At 52.4% G+C, this 12,368-nt stretch overlaps 2 protein-coding genes across 2 annotated transcripts; one reads left to right on the top strand and one right to left on the bottom strand.

The window, feature by feature from the left end:
* Positions 1-3,472: 3,472 nt before the first annotated feature.
* Positions 3,473-4,092, top strand: NGA_2027600 (alpha-ketoglutarate-dependent taurine dioxygenase; the record flags this gene model as incomplete). The annotated part of the gene is made up of 1 exon (XM_005856275.1): positions 3,473-4,092. A coding segment is annotated over one exon (620 nt), but the record flags the coding sequence as incomplete, so codon positions are not given.
* Positions 4,093-10,184: 6,092 nt separating this feature from the next.
* On the bottom strand, positions 10,185-11,965 carry NGA_2053900 (e3 ubiquitin-protein ligase listerin; the record flags this gene model as incomplete). The annotated part of the gene is made up of 1 exon (XM_005856278.1): positions 10,185-11,965. A coding segment is annotated over one exon (1,723 nt), but the record flags the coding sequence as incomplete, so codon positions are not given.
* Positions 11,966-12,368: the final 403 nt, after the last annotated feature.

The following is a 12,368-nucleotide window of genomic DNA, read 5'->3' as shown; positions in this document are numbered from 1 at the left end:
CTAGAATTTATCTACAGCATTTAAAGCTAAGCATGGTGAGTGTGGGAGACGCCGCCTGCATAATGAATTCGGAGGCCTAGTGATATACGTTAACTCCAGTCAAAACTCGCAAAGGATTGCGACGCTACTCGTGGCTCACGTCACTTTATCACCATTCATACTTCATTGGCAGAGTAATTCAGAGGAGGTCCCTAAAAACGTGGTAGACGTGGAGGACGATGACGAGGACAGCGAGGATGTAAGTGAGCGTTCTCTCCCGTGAGGTTGCGATCCGCACAACACGCAAAATTTCCACCGTCAAAGCCAATGGGATAGGGGTCGTGAAGTGTGTTACTCCCTACTCCGCGGCTTAGGCTGCAAAGCATGCATGTGAAGTCCCTCCGCAATAAATAACTTCAATCTTCAACGACAGGATGAGGACTATGTGGAGGGCGAGGAGGAGGATGAGGACAACGAGAACGACGACGATGAAGATGATGACGACGACGAGGTAAGGTGATTCGGGTCGGTAAAGGGGGGCGCTTTGGGCAGAGAGAAAGTGTACAGTTTTCGGGTCTCGAAAAGCGAGAGGAAGGTACATTCAACCCGTACCCCCGAGACGGGCTCCCCGCTTTTTGTTAATTTTGTGAGCATTCTTCCATTCGATAATTATGCGGAATGTTAAGAAGAAGCTTCACTGACGAAAGACCCACGCCGACTCAATATCGCGTTCTGACACGTGCATTCCTGACAGGACGACTCGGAGAACGACTACGAGGATGAGGACGGCGAGGACGATGAAGAGGGCGCCGAGGAGGGGGGTGGTGGAGACAATGACGGGGATGAGGATGACGAGGAAGACGAGGAGGAGGGTGGCGACGGCGAAGATGATGAAGAGGACGACGAAGACGAGGAGGAGGAAGATGCGCCTCCCAAGAAGAAGCAGAAGTGATAATTCTCTGGCCTCTTCGAGCCTACGACATATAGCCGGGGCTATTGTCCGTACGATTCCGGGGGAATTTCTAAATCAACGTCATGGCTGCGCTTTCCGGAAAAGGCCAAGTATCGGTCCATGCCAGAAATGAGGAGAAGCGAGGTCGGGGTCGGGCGGTGAAAGAGAGAGAGCCAGGAGAGGAATGTAGTGGGGGACACGGATGTCAAGGAGAGGAAGAGACCAGAGACGACCAAGTAGGCGTTTGGTTTTCTAATCGTCAGTGCCTTGTGAATTTAAGATGAGAAAAAGAACCTATATTCTGCCCGACAGAGACCCTGAAAGCTGAAGTGAAATGGTATCAAGAGGCGCTTATTTTTGCCAATGCTGCTCTCCTGGGCGAAGTATTGTGGCCGAACAAGTCCTGACTGTCCACTTTATTTTACACTGCTGTGATAAAGAGAAACCACAAAAGCACCCCGTCGCTTCACATTCATGTCAAAGTGAGCTCGGGAATGAACGCACGCCTCCTCGTCTCGCCGTCAGTCACGTGATGGCGCTATACTACGACGCTAGAAATAATATCGACACACACACACATTTACAAGCTTGTCAAGTTGCTCCATAGAAGCACTGTAGCCTTCCGCTGCTCACAAGCGATACCGCCTCCCGCTTGCTCACACGCCAGCCTACCCTGGTCTCATCGTTTTCTTTCAGGCTCAAGTCCATGGCGTATCCAACTACTATGTTAACTAGTATGTAAATGTCCATCCCTTAGGCTTGAAACGGAGAAACAGATTCGTGTAGTAGCCTCCAGGTGGCAGCGGGCGAGAACGCCGGTGTGCGCACGTCGCAGATTCATACATGACCACCTCCCCGGGCCGCATATGTAAGGCGTGGAGCTTGCCAGAATGATCCCTCATTTCAAAAGGCCAGGGCTCCTTCACATCCTGGTCCAGGTTGATAAGCGCGGACACGACATTGGTGGTCGCCATGTCCACGTGCTCTTGGATGGTGGCGCCGGGAAGGTAGGTACGAATGCCACTGATACCCGTCGACTCTAGCTCCGCCACACCGCACCAGGACTCAAGAATGGGTTTGAGCGTGCCGACGACCTCGGATGCCAAAGCGGGAGGGAGATCGAGGCGCAGAGTGGGCGATACCCAGGTATTGATCGAAATCTCCGACGGGTCGAGGCGGTCCTCCACGGACTCGTGCCGGCGCGCCCGGTAAAACTGCTTCAGTGTTTCCCACAACGAAGACGGTAGAGCTTGGACCTTCAGACCCTCGGATGTGAATCGAGGCACTCGATCAACCTGGTACCGCAAATTATTAAGACGGAAGCTGTTTTTTGCATCGCGCTGCTTCCAAAGCTCAGCTTCCTTGTCAGTCTGGCGGCCGAACGTGTGGAGAATGCGCCGCGAGGCGGCAAACTTGCCTTCCCACATCCGGGAATGATCGTCGCGAATCCTCTGAGCATATTTGACGAAATACTTCTCCAGAAACTCTCGAGACTCGACCTCATACTGCTCCACAAAAACCACACGGCGTTGACCATGTATCCCCCGACTTGCAGCTATGCTATCCTCCGAAGCCGAAATGTTCCATCCCACAAAGCCGGGCAGCGCCATGACCTCTTGGATGTGTCCTTCTTGGATCCAAGCCAAGTAGCCTTCCACGATGTCTTCGTCAATTTCCAGTGTCACTTCATATTTAATGCGATTTGCGGGGTCGTTTGGAGAAGTCAATGGAATGGGTTGTCGCAGGTAAGGTCGGTCCGCCAAATGAGGATAGGAGGGTTCGGACATGGCATCCAAAATGCTGCGTTTGCCATCCTCATGCGATAAATGGGGGGGAGGCCAGCATCTTTGGGTAGACGCAGCCTGTGGAAAGGCCGACGATCCTTGGGAGCGAAACGTAAGCGCGAATGGGGCAAACAACCCTTTACAAGCGAGAGAGTTACATCGCATAGAGAGTCGCGGTAGATGATGCATCATGGCCAATTGCAGAGTACCAAAGCGTCCTTGTAGTCCTGTGTAATGCGCGTGGTAAACATCAGTTTCTCCATGTGGCGGCATTCGTGTGTCTTCAAATAGCTGTCGCCAAAGAACTTCACAACGTGCTTGACATCAAATTCTGCGTCTCGTCTCCCGACAATCGCGGCTGTACACCTTTTTTCACCATTCCCACATACCTTTTCCTTTTTTATCGTGGAACTCTTTTAGTCTTTCTCGCTTCGTTGAAGGCTTAAAGCGGCCCGCTCTAATGTGTCCGCTTCTAGGAGATCATTCCCGGCAAAAAATAATGCAGCTCCTGGTGTCTCATCACCGGCAAATTTCTTCCTGGTCACTGCGTACAAGGCACCGTTCCGTAACGCAAGCCCAAGGAATTAGACTTGAATTGAATAGCGTGCCTTTGTCATCTTCCCCGAGGCCTTCAACAGCTTCGCTATCTGCGATGCCATGCTCGGCCTCATGGACAGAAGCCAAAGCCTTCCATTTACGGCCTCTGACTGGCGCTTTGGGGGCGGAATTGACCGGGATAGACTTGAAAGCGCTCGTTGCAAACAGTCGAGCAATCTATGAGATTAAAGAAGCTTTCCATGAGTATTCAGTCCTCGTCTTCCGGAATCAAGCATGTTTAAGCGCAAAGGACCTTCTCAGGATAGCGGAATTTTTTGGGGAAGTTGAAGCTCGACCTGTGGTGAAAGCCCAGTACGGACTTCCCATGGTCCATGACCTGATTCGGGAGAAGGGAACGCTGGGACATTATGGGGAGGTATGGCATCAAGATTGCTCGTACATGCACCATCCCCCCTTAGGGGCGCTTTTGTACGGCATGGAAGTTCCTGCCTACGGAAACGACACAGTCTTTTGTGACATGAGTCTTGCATTGAAAACCCTGTCGCCCGCTTTCGTAGACTTACTGAAGCCGCTACGAGCAGTACACTCGGCTTACAAGATGGTTAAAAAAGACCCTTCGGTCGCGTCGCTGGCTTACGACGAAGTGGAGCACCCCGTCGTCCGCCGGCACCCCGACACCGGGGAACTATCCTTGTTTGTGAACCCCTTCTTCACCAAGCACTTGGCAGGAATGACGGAGGAGGAGAGCAGGCCTATATTAGAACACCTCTTCGAGATCATGACGCGAGCTGAGCTGCAGTGCCGGGTGAGGTGGGAGAGGGACACATTGGTGGTGTGGGACAACAGATGCGTCGCCCATCAGGCGATTAGAGACAACACGCGGGAGCGACGAGTCATGCGGCGAGTAGAGATCCGAGGAGACATGCCTGTATAACAAAGGAGAAAAACCAGGAGAAGGTGACCCGCGCCATGCTCTTATGATTAAAGCGAGGAGAAAGAGCGACTCGTGGACATGATGTAGCGTGGAAGACTTCCCCGTTGAGACTTTCTGCAATGTTCCTGCCTTACCATTCGCAGAGCGGCCCGCACAGCAGTGTACAGAAAGGGGGAGGGGATGGACCCATAGAAACATGTGTATTCTTTTGTAAACTTTTTTAGAGGCTGTTTCATTTTTTGAGCCGTAGATTTTTACCCGACACATATAGGCAGACAGGCACAACCAAATGGCCTACTTCTCCGACTCTCTCTATTCCCACCTTCTATTAACACTTAAGATTTAACTCACACACGCGCATTACCGCATATTGGAATCCAAAGTACTCACTTGATTTCTCTCGAAACTGCCTCATTCCCAATCTTCAACCCAATGCGCGCCGCTTCCGTCTCTTCGCGGCGGTCGAAGCTCCCGGGTTTTCTTCTTTCTCTTCTTGTGAGTACGTTGTACGGGCGCTGCGCTTGCCCTTCCCTGTTTGCGCGCTGATCGGATGTGCCACTTGTTCCATTTCATCCCCTTGAAAGGTCGGGTCATTTTCTTGAGAAGCCCCTTTATTCTCGATGACGTCTTCTAAAAGCGCACGTCGCTTCAAGGCACGATCAGCCCGAGAAATTTTTTGAGCCTCTATTGCCTCCCTGGCCTCGCGCAATTTCTGCTCCTCCTCGAGCGCAGCCTCATCCCCCTCGTCCATCGCGGAGTCATGTTCGTCGTCCGATGTGTCATAATCGAAGGCGCAAGGGCTTTGGTCTGCGACGCCATGTCCTTTCCTTTTCGTTTGCTTCCTCTTGGCTTCTTTGCCACTTTTTGTCACACTCACCCCTAGGCTTACTGTTCTTTGGCGCACGAGAGGACGGCTCTCCATATTTTCATCATGATCCTGCGCATCACTGTATCTCATTCTCTCATATTTACTACCTGACCCTTTCTTATTTCCGACAAGACTAGCGCCTTCTTGTCGCTCTTCCTCGTTCATTCTCTTGAACCGGCGCGTCCTTGATTGTCTACAGTCGCCAGCAGCGATCACCATCCTTTCCTCCTTTGTGGGCTTTGGACACTTTCTTGAAGAGTGCTGACCGAGAACAGATGTACCCGTGGTGGATATTTCTGTGGCAATTGGACTCAAACCCCAATCCGGTCCGTCTCTGTAGCCGTTCACCTCCTCATCTTCCCCATCATCGTCTAACTTTCCCGCTTTTGACTTCGTACTTTCCGTCCTGTCCTCGCCGCGCTGTTTCTCAGGTTGCACGGAGGTACGGGGTCTACCCGTTTGCGGGGCGTAGAGCGGAAGTGGTAGATAGATTTTACCTGGATAGGCTTGAAGGTTCTCTTGAGTTTTGATCTTAGAACGAAGAAATTCCCGACATACGCGTGTCACCTGGTGCAGACGTTCAGTGGCAACATCATCTTCATTAATAAGGCTATTTTTCTCCTTTTCCTGCCTTTTGATAGCGGCCGAGGCATCTTTGTATCTAGTAAGGATGGTGTCGGTCATGAGGAGGAGAAACGATAAATTGTCGGCCTCCGTTCCGAGAGTGGCCATTAGCGGTTCGAGTACAAAGGCCAGACATCGTTGTATGGGTCGCCAGCGGACGCTATCATGCGGAGAGGTGGGGAAGTCTGGAAAGTGAGCCAGGAGGTGGAGAAGGTAAGGTAGCAAGTACTCAGGCATCATGGAGGTGGTAACCTTGCGCTTGGCCTCCTCCGAAGGCTCCTCTTCCTGTCCGGCCATGTACTCCTCGTAAGCTTGACGCAGATTCTGGACGGCCCGCGTCACTGCTTGTCGAGCCTCTCTGCGGGCAGCTACATCCTCTTCCAGGGCCGCCAAAGAAAGCAACGCCAAGAATTTAAGATGTACTCTGGAGCTGCGCACAGCCCTGGCCAGCTTACGTGTGAACGCACCCGCCACAGTTATTTCCTCTGGGTCCAACATGATCCAAGCCAGCGACCGCCAACGCGGCGCATCTAGTAGCCTATGCTGCACATACTGATTTCGCATCAATTTCAAGATGCCTCCGGCACTGACAATTCGTAAGCGTGCCTTGTCTTTCTTGCTCAGCTCCACTCGACTAGGCAATCGGCCCTCTGCCTTCAAAATCTTAAACAAAAGGTCCAGCACCTCGCTCGCCGAGGCCTCTAGCTCATCCTGGCTGACCTCTACCAGTGACGAGTTCTCATTGAGATACGACGAACGCTCCCCATCATGGTCCCGCAATTGTCTTGAATCTTCATTTTTATGAACCCTCTCACCATTTCTGCTTCTTGGGCTTCGGTCCCTGTCCGCCTTATCCATCGTCGATTTTGGAAGAAACACAGAATCCTCACGCATTGCCGCATATTCCGCCCGTAGCCCAAGTACATGCGCCACAAGAAACTTGATTGCCGCGCAAGCTCGTGTGCACTCCTCGGATAGTCCTCGGCTGTGAGGACTGTCCTTCGTAGCTTGCTTCTTCTTGCTGTGCGTCTTGCCACTACCCATCAGTTGAGGAAGGGCACCAGATGCCGATTCATCATCAGAATCATTATTAGATGAGGCCCTGTAAAGTAGCACCTTTCGCAGGGCGAACGCTCGTACTCGTGCAGCATGGGTCTCAAATGTCCGGGGATGTCTCTCGGCGAGTACGGCCAAGGCACGCAGCATTGCTTCTAAGCGCGGGTTAACCAGCGACAGAGATTTGGCGCTAGTAAGCTCTCTGAGGAGGCGGGCGTAGACGGCGTCCTCCGGATCGGGCACCAATTCACACAGCGCCGAGACAGCCAGACGAGAGGCCTTCGTACTGCCATTTTTGAGAACGACTTTTAGCGTGCCCTGTCTGAAATTTGAAAGCATTTCTGCTTCCCCTTTGACAGTCAAACTTGTCAACCGATGGCCAATCTTCATGTCCGCGAGATATCTGGCACCCTTTGCCCGCGTGGCAACTAGGCGGAGGAGTCGCACCTGCAGATTTTCTTCTTTCCCTGCCGTCCAGCAAAGCATCAGAAGCTGAGGCAGAGCTTCCGACATCAGGACTGGAAAGCTTTCGATCAAAAGCTCTGTCAGAGCCACAGCTCCCTCTAGAGTATTTTCCTCTTCATCTCCACCCTCCCCATTTTCCAGCAACTCTCGTGCCAGCTGGATCAGGTCGGCCAGTGTCTCTTGGTTGGCGAAACAAGAAGTCGCTCGGCGCGCTAGCACGCGGACATACTCGCCAAGCACACTTTTCGACCCCACTTTGGCCGCCAGATCATCTCTTGCCTTCAACACACGGTTCGAGGGCTGCCGAGGGTCCATGATGGTCTGCAAAAGCTTTGGCGCTTGCTGGTCCTTGGTTTCGTTCAATTTTAAAGGAAGGCTGGTGCCACTCGCACGACGGTCCAACACCGGCACCGCTTCGAGCAGAGCTTCCCCACACTCTTGCAGGCGCACCTCCCGTAATTCGTCGTCCATGTCAGCACGCCATGACGACCGTGCAGCCAGATATTCATTAACTAGAGCTTGGACCATAGCCTGATCCTGTAGCACCGCCCGCAAGGCGCGATTCGCATCCGCCGTAAGGCGGTGCCACATAAAAAGAAGGCCTGTAGTGCGGACTTGACAGTCGGCAGCTTTGGGTAGCATAACCTCGTCGAATACCTGCAGGATGCTGAGACGGAGTTCACTGTCTGGCAACGAGTATCCCAGAAGGACAGTGCCAGGAATCCAGCCCAGTTTTTCCTCTAAATCCTGCGGCAAGGTGTCATGCAGTCGCTCGGCCTCCGACCAGGTGCGAGAGATGTACGCCGCATATAGGGTCGCTAGTCCACGGATAACCTCAAGGCGGACTTGGGGTTTGCGGTCGGCGAGGCGGCCGCCGACCTCCTTCAACAGCGTCTTGGAGACTAGCTCAATGGATTGCAGGGCCGTCTGACAAACTTCCCGGACAGTCTTAGCTCGGATCTCCCATTCCGGGTCTTGTAGACGCGCTGCCAATAACGGCGCAACCTGCTCGGCCAACTTGGGTTTGCGCTGCATGATGACAGCCCCGATGCCTAGGACCTGGGCGCGGATAGAGGCGTCCTTGTCTTTGAATCGTCCCAGGAACTCACGGAATATGCGGGGATATTCGTTCCCATAATCCGCATGCAAGGCTGCAAAGAGGCGACCGAACAAGGCGACAGCTCGCGCGCGCACAGCGGTGTCTTCCGCTGCCAGCTGAGTGGCAACATTGGGGAAAATGTAGAGCATGAAGTTCGGGTTGACCTTGTGCAGCTCGTAAATGAGAGGGTGGACGTGTTCCTCCTCTATTTCTGAGACACCGCATCCCTTGCCTGTAAGCACTTGATTGATAAACGCTGTGACAGGCGGATTCAGCTCCGCGAAGCAGCGGGCCACAAAAAGCTGGGTGAGCTGATAGGACGGCGAGGACTCGGCCTTGTGCTCAGGAAGCAGGCACAACAGCACCGTATCCAGGAGCGCCTGTGGCACAACTTCCAACTCAGCCAAACATGCTGTCAAGATGTCCAAGATCTGCTCTCGAAGCTCAAGTGGATGATCTTCGCGTACTGAACCCAGCAGACAGCTGAAGAAGTCAACAAGCTCCTCCTCCGCCCGGGGCAAGTCTTGCTGTACGAGCTCACTCAAAATGATGCAGGATTTAACTGTAGCCAGCGAATGGAGCAAGTAAAGAACAGGCACAGGCTTATGGCCACATGCTGCAGCTGCTTGTGCTTGTTTTCCGGGCACGGATACCAGGCTCCGGAGCTGAGCTGTGATGAGAGCGAACCCTTGAAGTAGCACAGGAGAGGAGAAGGGCGCCTCAGGAGCATAGATACGCAAGATCTCTGCCAAAGCACATGCTGTATACAGTCGCACGTCTTTGTCTGTGTGGTCGAGAATGCGAGAAGACCCGAGGGCTTTGGTAGAGCCCTCCAATCCTGTAGGGCGGTCGTCCTGAGAGAGCGTCGTCAGATGCTCCCACACCTCCTTGAGCCGCTTGGCCAAGTCAGTTCGTGAGGTTGCTGCATCCAAATACCTTGATCCTAATGGCTCACTTCCGCGCTCGGATGTTGAGCTTCGGTTACGTGCCATAAGCAGGTATGGAAGTGCTTTTCAGGTACGCTGGCGTCCGCGGAACCTCCCTTCCTTTTGTTGTGTCGACAAGTGTTTACCGGCACCCACCGGAGTAGCAATATCTACAACCGCACGTGCTTTCAATCACGATTTGGCTGTCAGTCTAAACAGTAGTGTGTTTGCAATATTTGAAAAGGAGATAGAAATAGTTAAACTCGAACGGTAGGTACAGTGCATGCGCCGTAAACGCCGCGCTTCCTGTGCTCTTTCGATAGGCTGACTCGTACGAAATAGAAAAGTACAAAACCGTAAATAAATACCTACTAAAGATACACAAGTACGAGGGAATGACGCAAGCTTTCATGCTCAAAATCGTGAAGGACAGCTGCGAGACAGTGTTCCGCTTCTTCCTTATCAATTTGGCGACGAAGAGGGTAAGGGCTGGAGCCGGACCTCGCAGCCACCAGTCGCCCCGAGACAGGGTATGACAGGCAGTCGAAAAGTAGACTAGAACATGAGCATTCTATCGGCATGGCAGTGATTGGCATACCAACGTATCACAGTCCGGGTCAAAAACGGGCATGTCACTTGACATCAGGGGTGGCAAAAAGGGCGGGAAGCAGACGCACGAAAAGAAGCACGGCGAGGCCAGGCGACTGCAACCGCACTATAAGCCTAGGGCACTTTTCAAAGAAGTGTTTTTATGAATCGTATCCAGCTTCATTAGCGTTTTTTTGGGTATGATTTACCGTCGGAACGCTTCAACCTACTGAGAACGTTTGCCATCTTGAACACCTCGGCGGCCGTGGCAGATCGTCGTATCCTAACCTGGAAGTTGTTTAGGTCTAGCTTTTCTGGTTTATCATGAAGAAAGTCATGCGAAAACGGGCTGGTTAATATACTTGATACTTTCATTAGTATGGTACTTGAATCTATTGCTTTCCTCCAGTTATCCAATCGTTGGTTGCTGGCAAAGGACGCAGCGATTTTTACCCGACGTGGCAAACCATTTGAGAATACATGAGTTATGGAAACGATTGTGGCAGGTCCGACATTCACGCTCAGGCAAAGAGAGGTTGCGGGCTTCTATGATCGACATGCAGATGGGACAGGGACCCATACCCTCAAACTCCCTCTGTAAATTTTTCACCCATAAGGCAACGGCATCTACAATACTTCCATCGCGCATGCTCAGCAGAGTAATAATTTGGAGCTGCCATCGATTCAGCTTGTCCGCCGAAACGCCCAGACTCCGCGTGCATTCCACCTCTACATTCCTAAGAGGGTATGCCAGTGGCAATCGCAGCAAAATCTCTAGGGTACAATCATCTTTCAGGTAGTGCGCAGTTACTTCCCGTGTGATGGTGCTGCCGCGAACGGCGATTTCGTCCTCCCCGCCGCCCCAAGGGCACTCATATCCTCTACTCTTGGCATGTATCAAATCAATCTCACGCTGCACGATGCGTCCACTGGCATACTCCTCCACAAACTTGAAAACGCTAGAGGTGAGCCAACGCTCCGAATCAGAGGACCACCATTTCCGAACTAGCGCGGGAAACGTCACAATTGTACGCACCACTACATAGGCAACCAAACGTCGAATGTCGTGCCCGTTTGTGGCGCTGGATCCCGTTCCACTTTCCAACTTGTGGGACGTTGCCCACAAATCCTGCAGATCGTATCGGCTGGATACCAAGTCTGCTGAAGAACCAACTCGGCGGCCCAAAATGCGGAAGCAGGCCAGCAAAAGGACAGGGAGACTGTCTAAGAGGGATACATAGGTAGAATATGCGTCACGCAAAGATGGTGAGAGCGCAACTGCCTCTACATGCTCAAGGAAGAGTAGCCAGGTCATAATTGCCTGGAAAAGTCCTTGACGATATCCATTCAGGCTCTCTGTCGGCATTCCGTCTTCCCCTTCATCCCCTCCAAGCATTTCAAGCAGACCCTCCCACTTCAGGAGACAGGCAAGCCGCTGCGTGGGATGGGGCTCCAGAATCTGGGAATGCACAAGTTCAGCATCCAGCGGGGCGACCCACAAGCTGAGCATACGATGAAAGCGTGGCATGAGACGCCTCGCAACAATGCGCACGTCCCTAAGCATATCTTTTCGCTCCGACGCGTCATTCGCAACGGTCTTAGCGCGTTCATTCTCGAGAAGCGGCAAAAAATCCGCAAAAGTGGACACATCTCCGTCATCACTATCGTCATCCATTTCAGTAACACTGCGCAGGTATGGCCGCAGCAAGTGAAATGCTCCCATGTGAAAGCTCGAGGATATTGGATATCCGTCACTTTCCAAAATTTGCAGTAAAGTGTCGACATCTGTGCTCCACAGTGTCATGTTTAGCTCCAATCCCCCAGATGATGACTTCATCTCGTAAATTTGGGTCGTCCATTCTAAATCACAATTGTCAAAAGGGATTAACATTACCGCTAGCAAACGACAGCGAATGCAAATTTCATATCGTAATGCTGACATCACAGTCGTCTGGGCCGTGCTCTGCTTGATCTTTGTTGTTGTGGTGAAGCCGTGCAGAGCGAGGCGAAAGAGCGAGGCCTTTGTTGCAGGGAGGAGATCCAGTCCACCCGTCTCTAGCACAGTTTGCAATCCGACGTCCACAGCCGCAAGGAAAGCACTGGGGGATTCAGTCATACAAGTCCCCACCGCCGAATTGGTCCACATCTCTTCCAGTGCCTGACGGCAGGCAACTTGCTCCCTGCAGGTCTTGCTCAGACCAACCGTCCAAAAGAGGGTTGCCACTTGTACCATCTCAAACATATTGACAGGGATCACGGATACGCGCGATTTTGTCCCATTACCAGATGACAAAGCCAGGTTTTCTTTCGACTTTCCGTGCGATGCATGAGTCACCAAACCGATCCGGATGAGCGCGGACCACAAGATGCTTGCACGCGCCATGCTTAAAGATGGAAAACCTGCGAGAAGATATAGCGAAGAGGTAACGACAGCCCACTGAGACTCCGGAGTTGCCCTTTCTTTCTCCGCTTGTTCTAGAGCCGATTCTGCGATGCCAAACCACTTGTTTTGCATTTTTTGCATCCATACGTCGA

Source organism: Nannochloropsis gaditana, assembly GCF_000240725.1.
Source record: "Nannochloropsis gaditana CCMP526 unplaced genomic scaffold scaffold011, whole genome shotgun sequence".
NCBI classification, from domain to species: domain Eukaryota; class Eustigmatophyceae; order Eustigmatales; family Monodopsidaceae; genus Microchloropsis; species Microchloropsis gaditana.
This window is presented reverse-complemented; position numbering and strand designations above follow the sequence as displayed.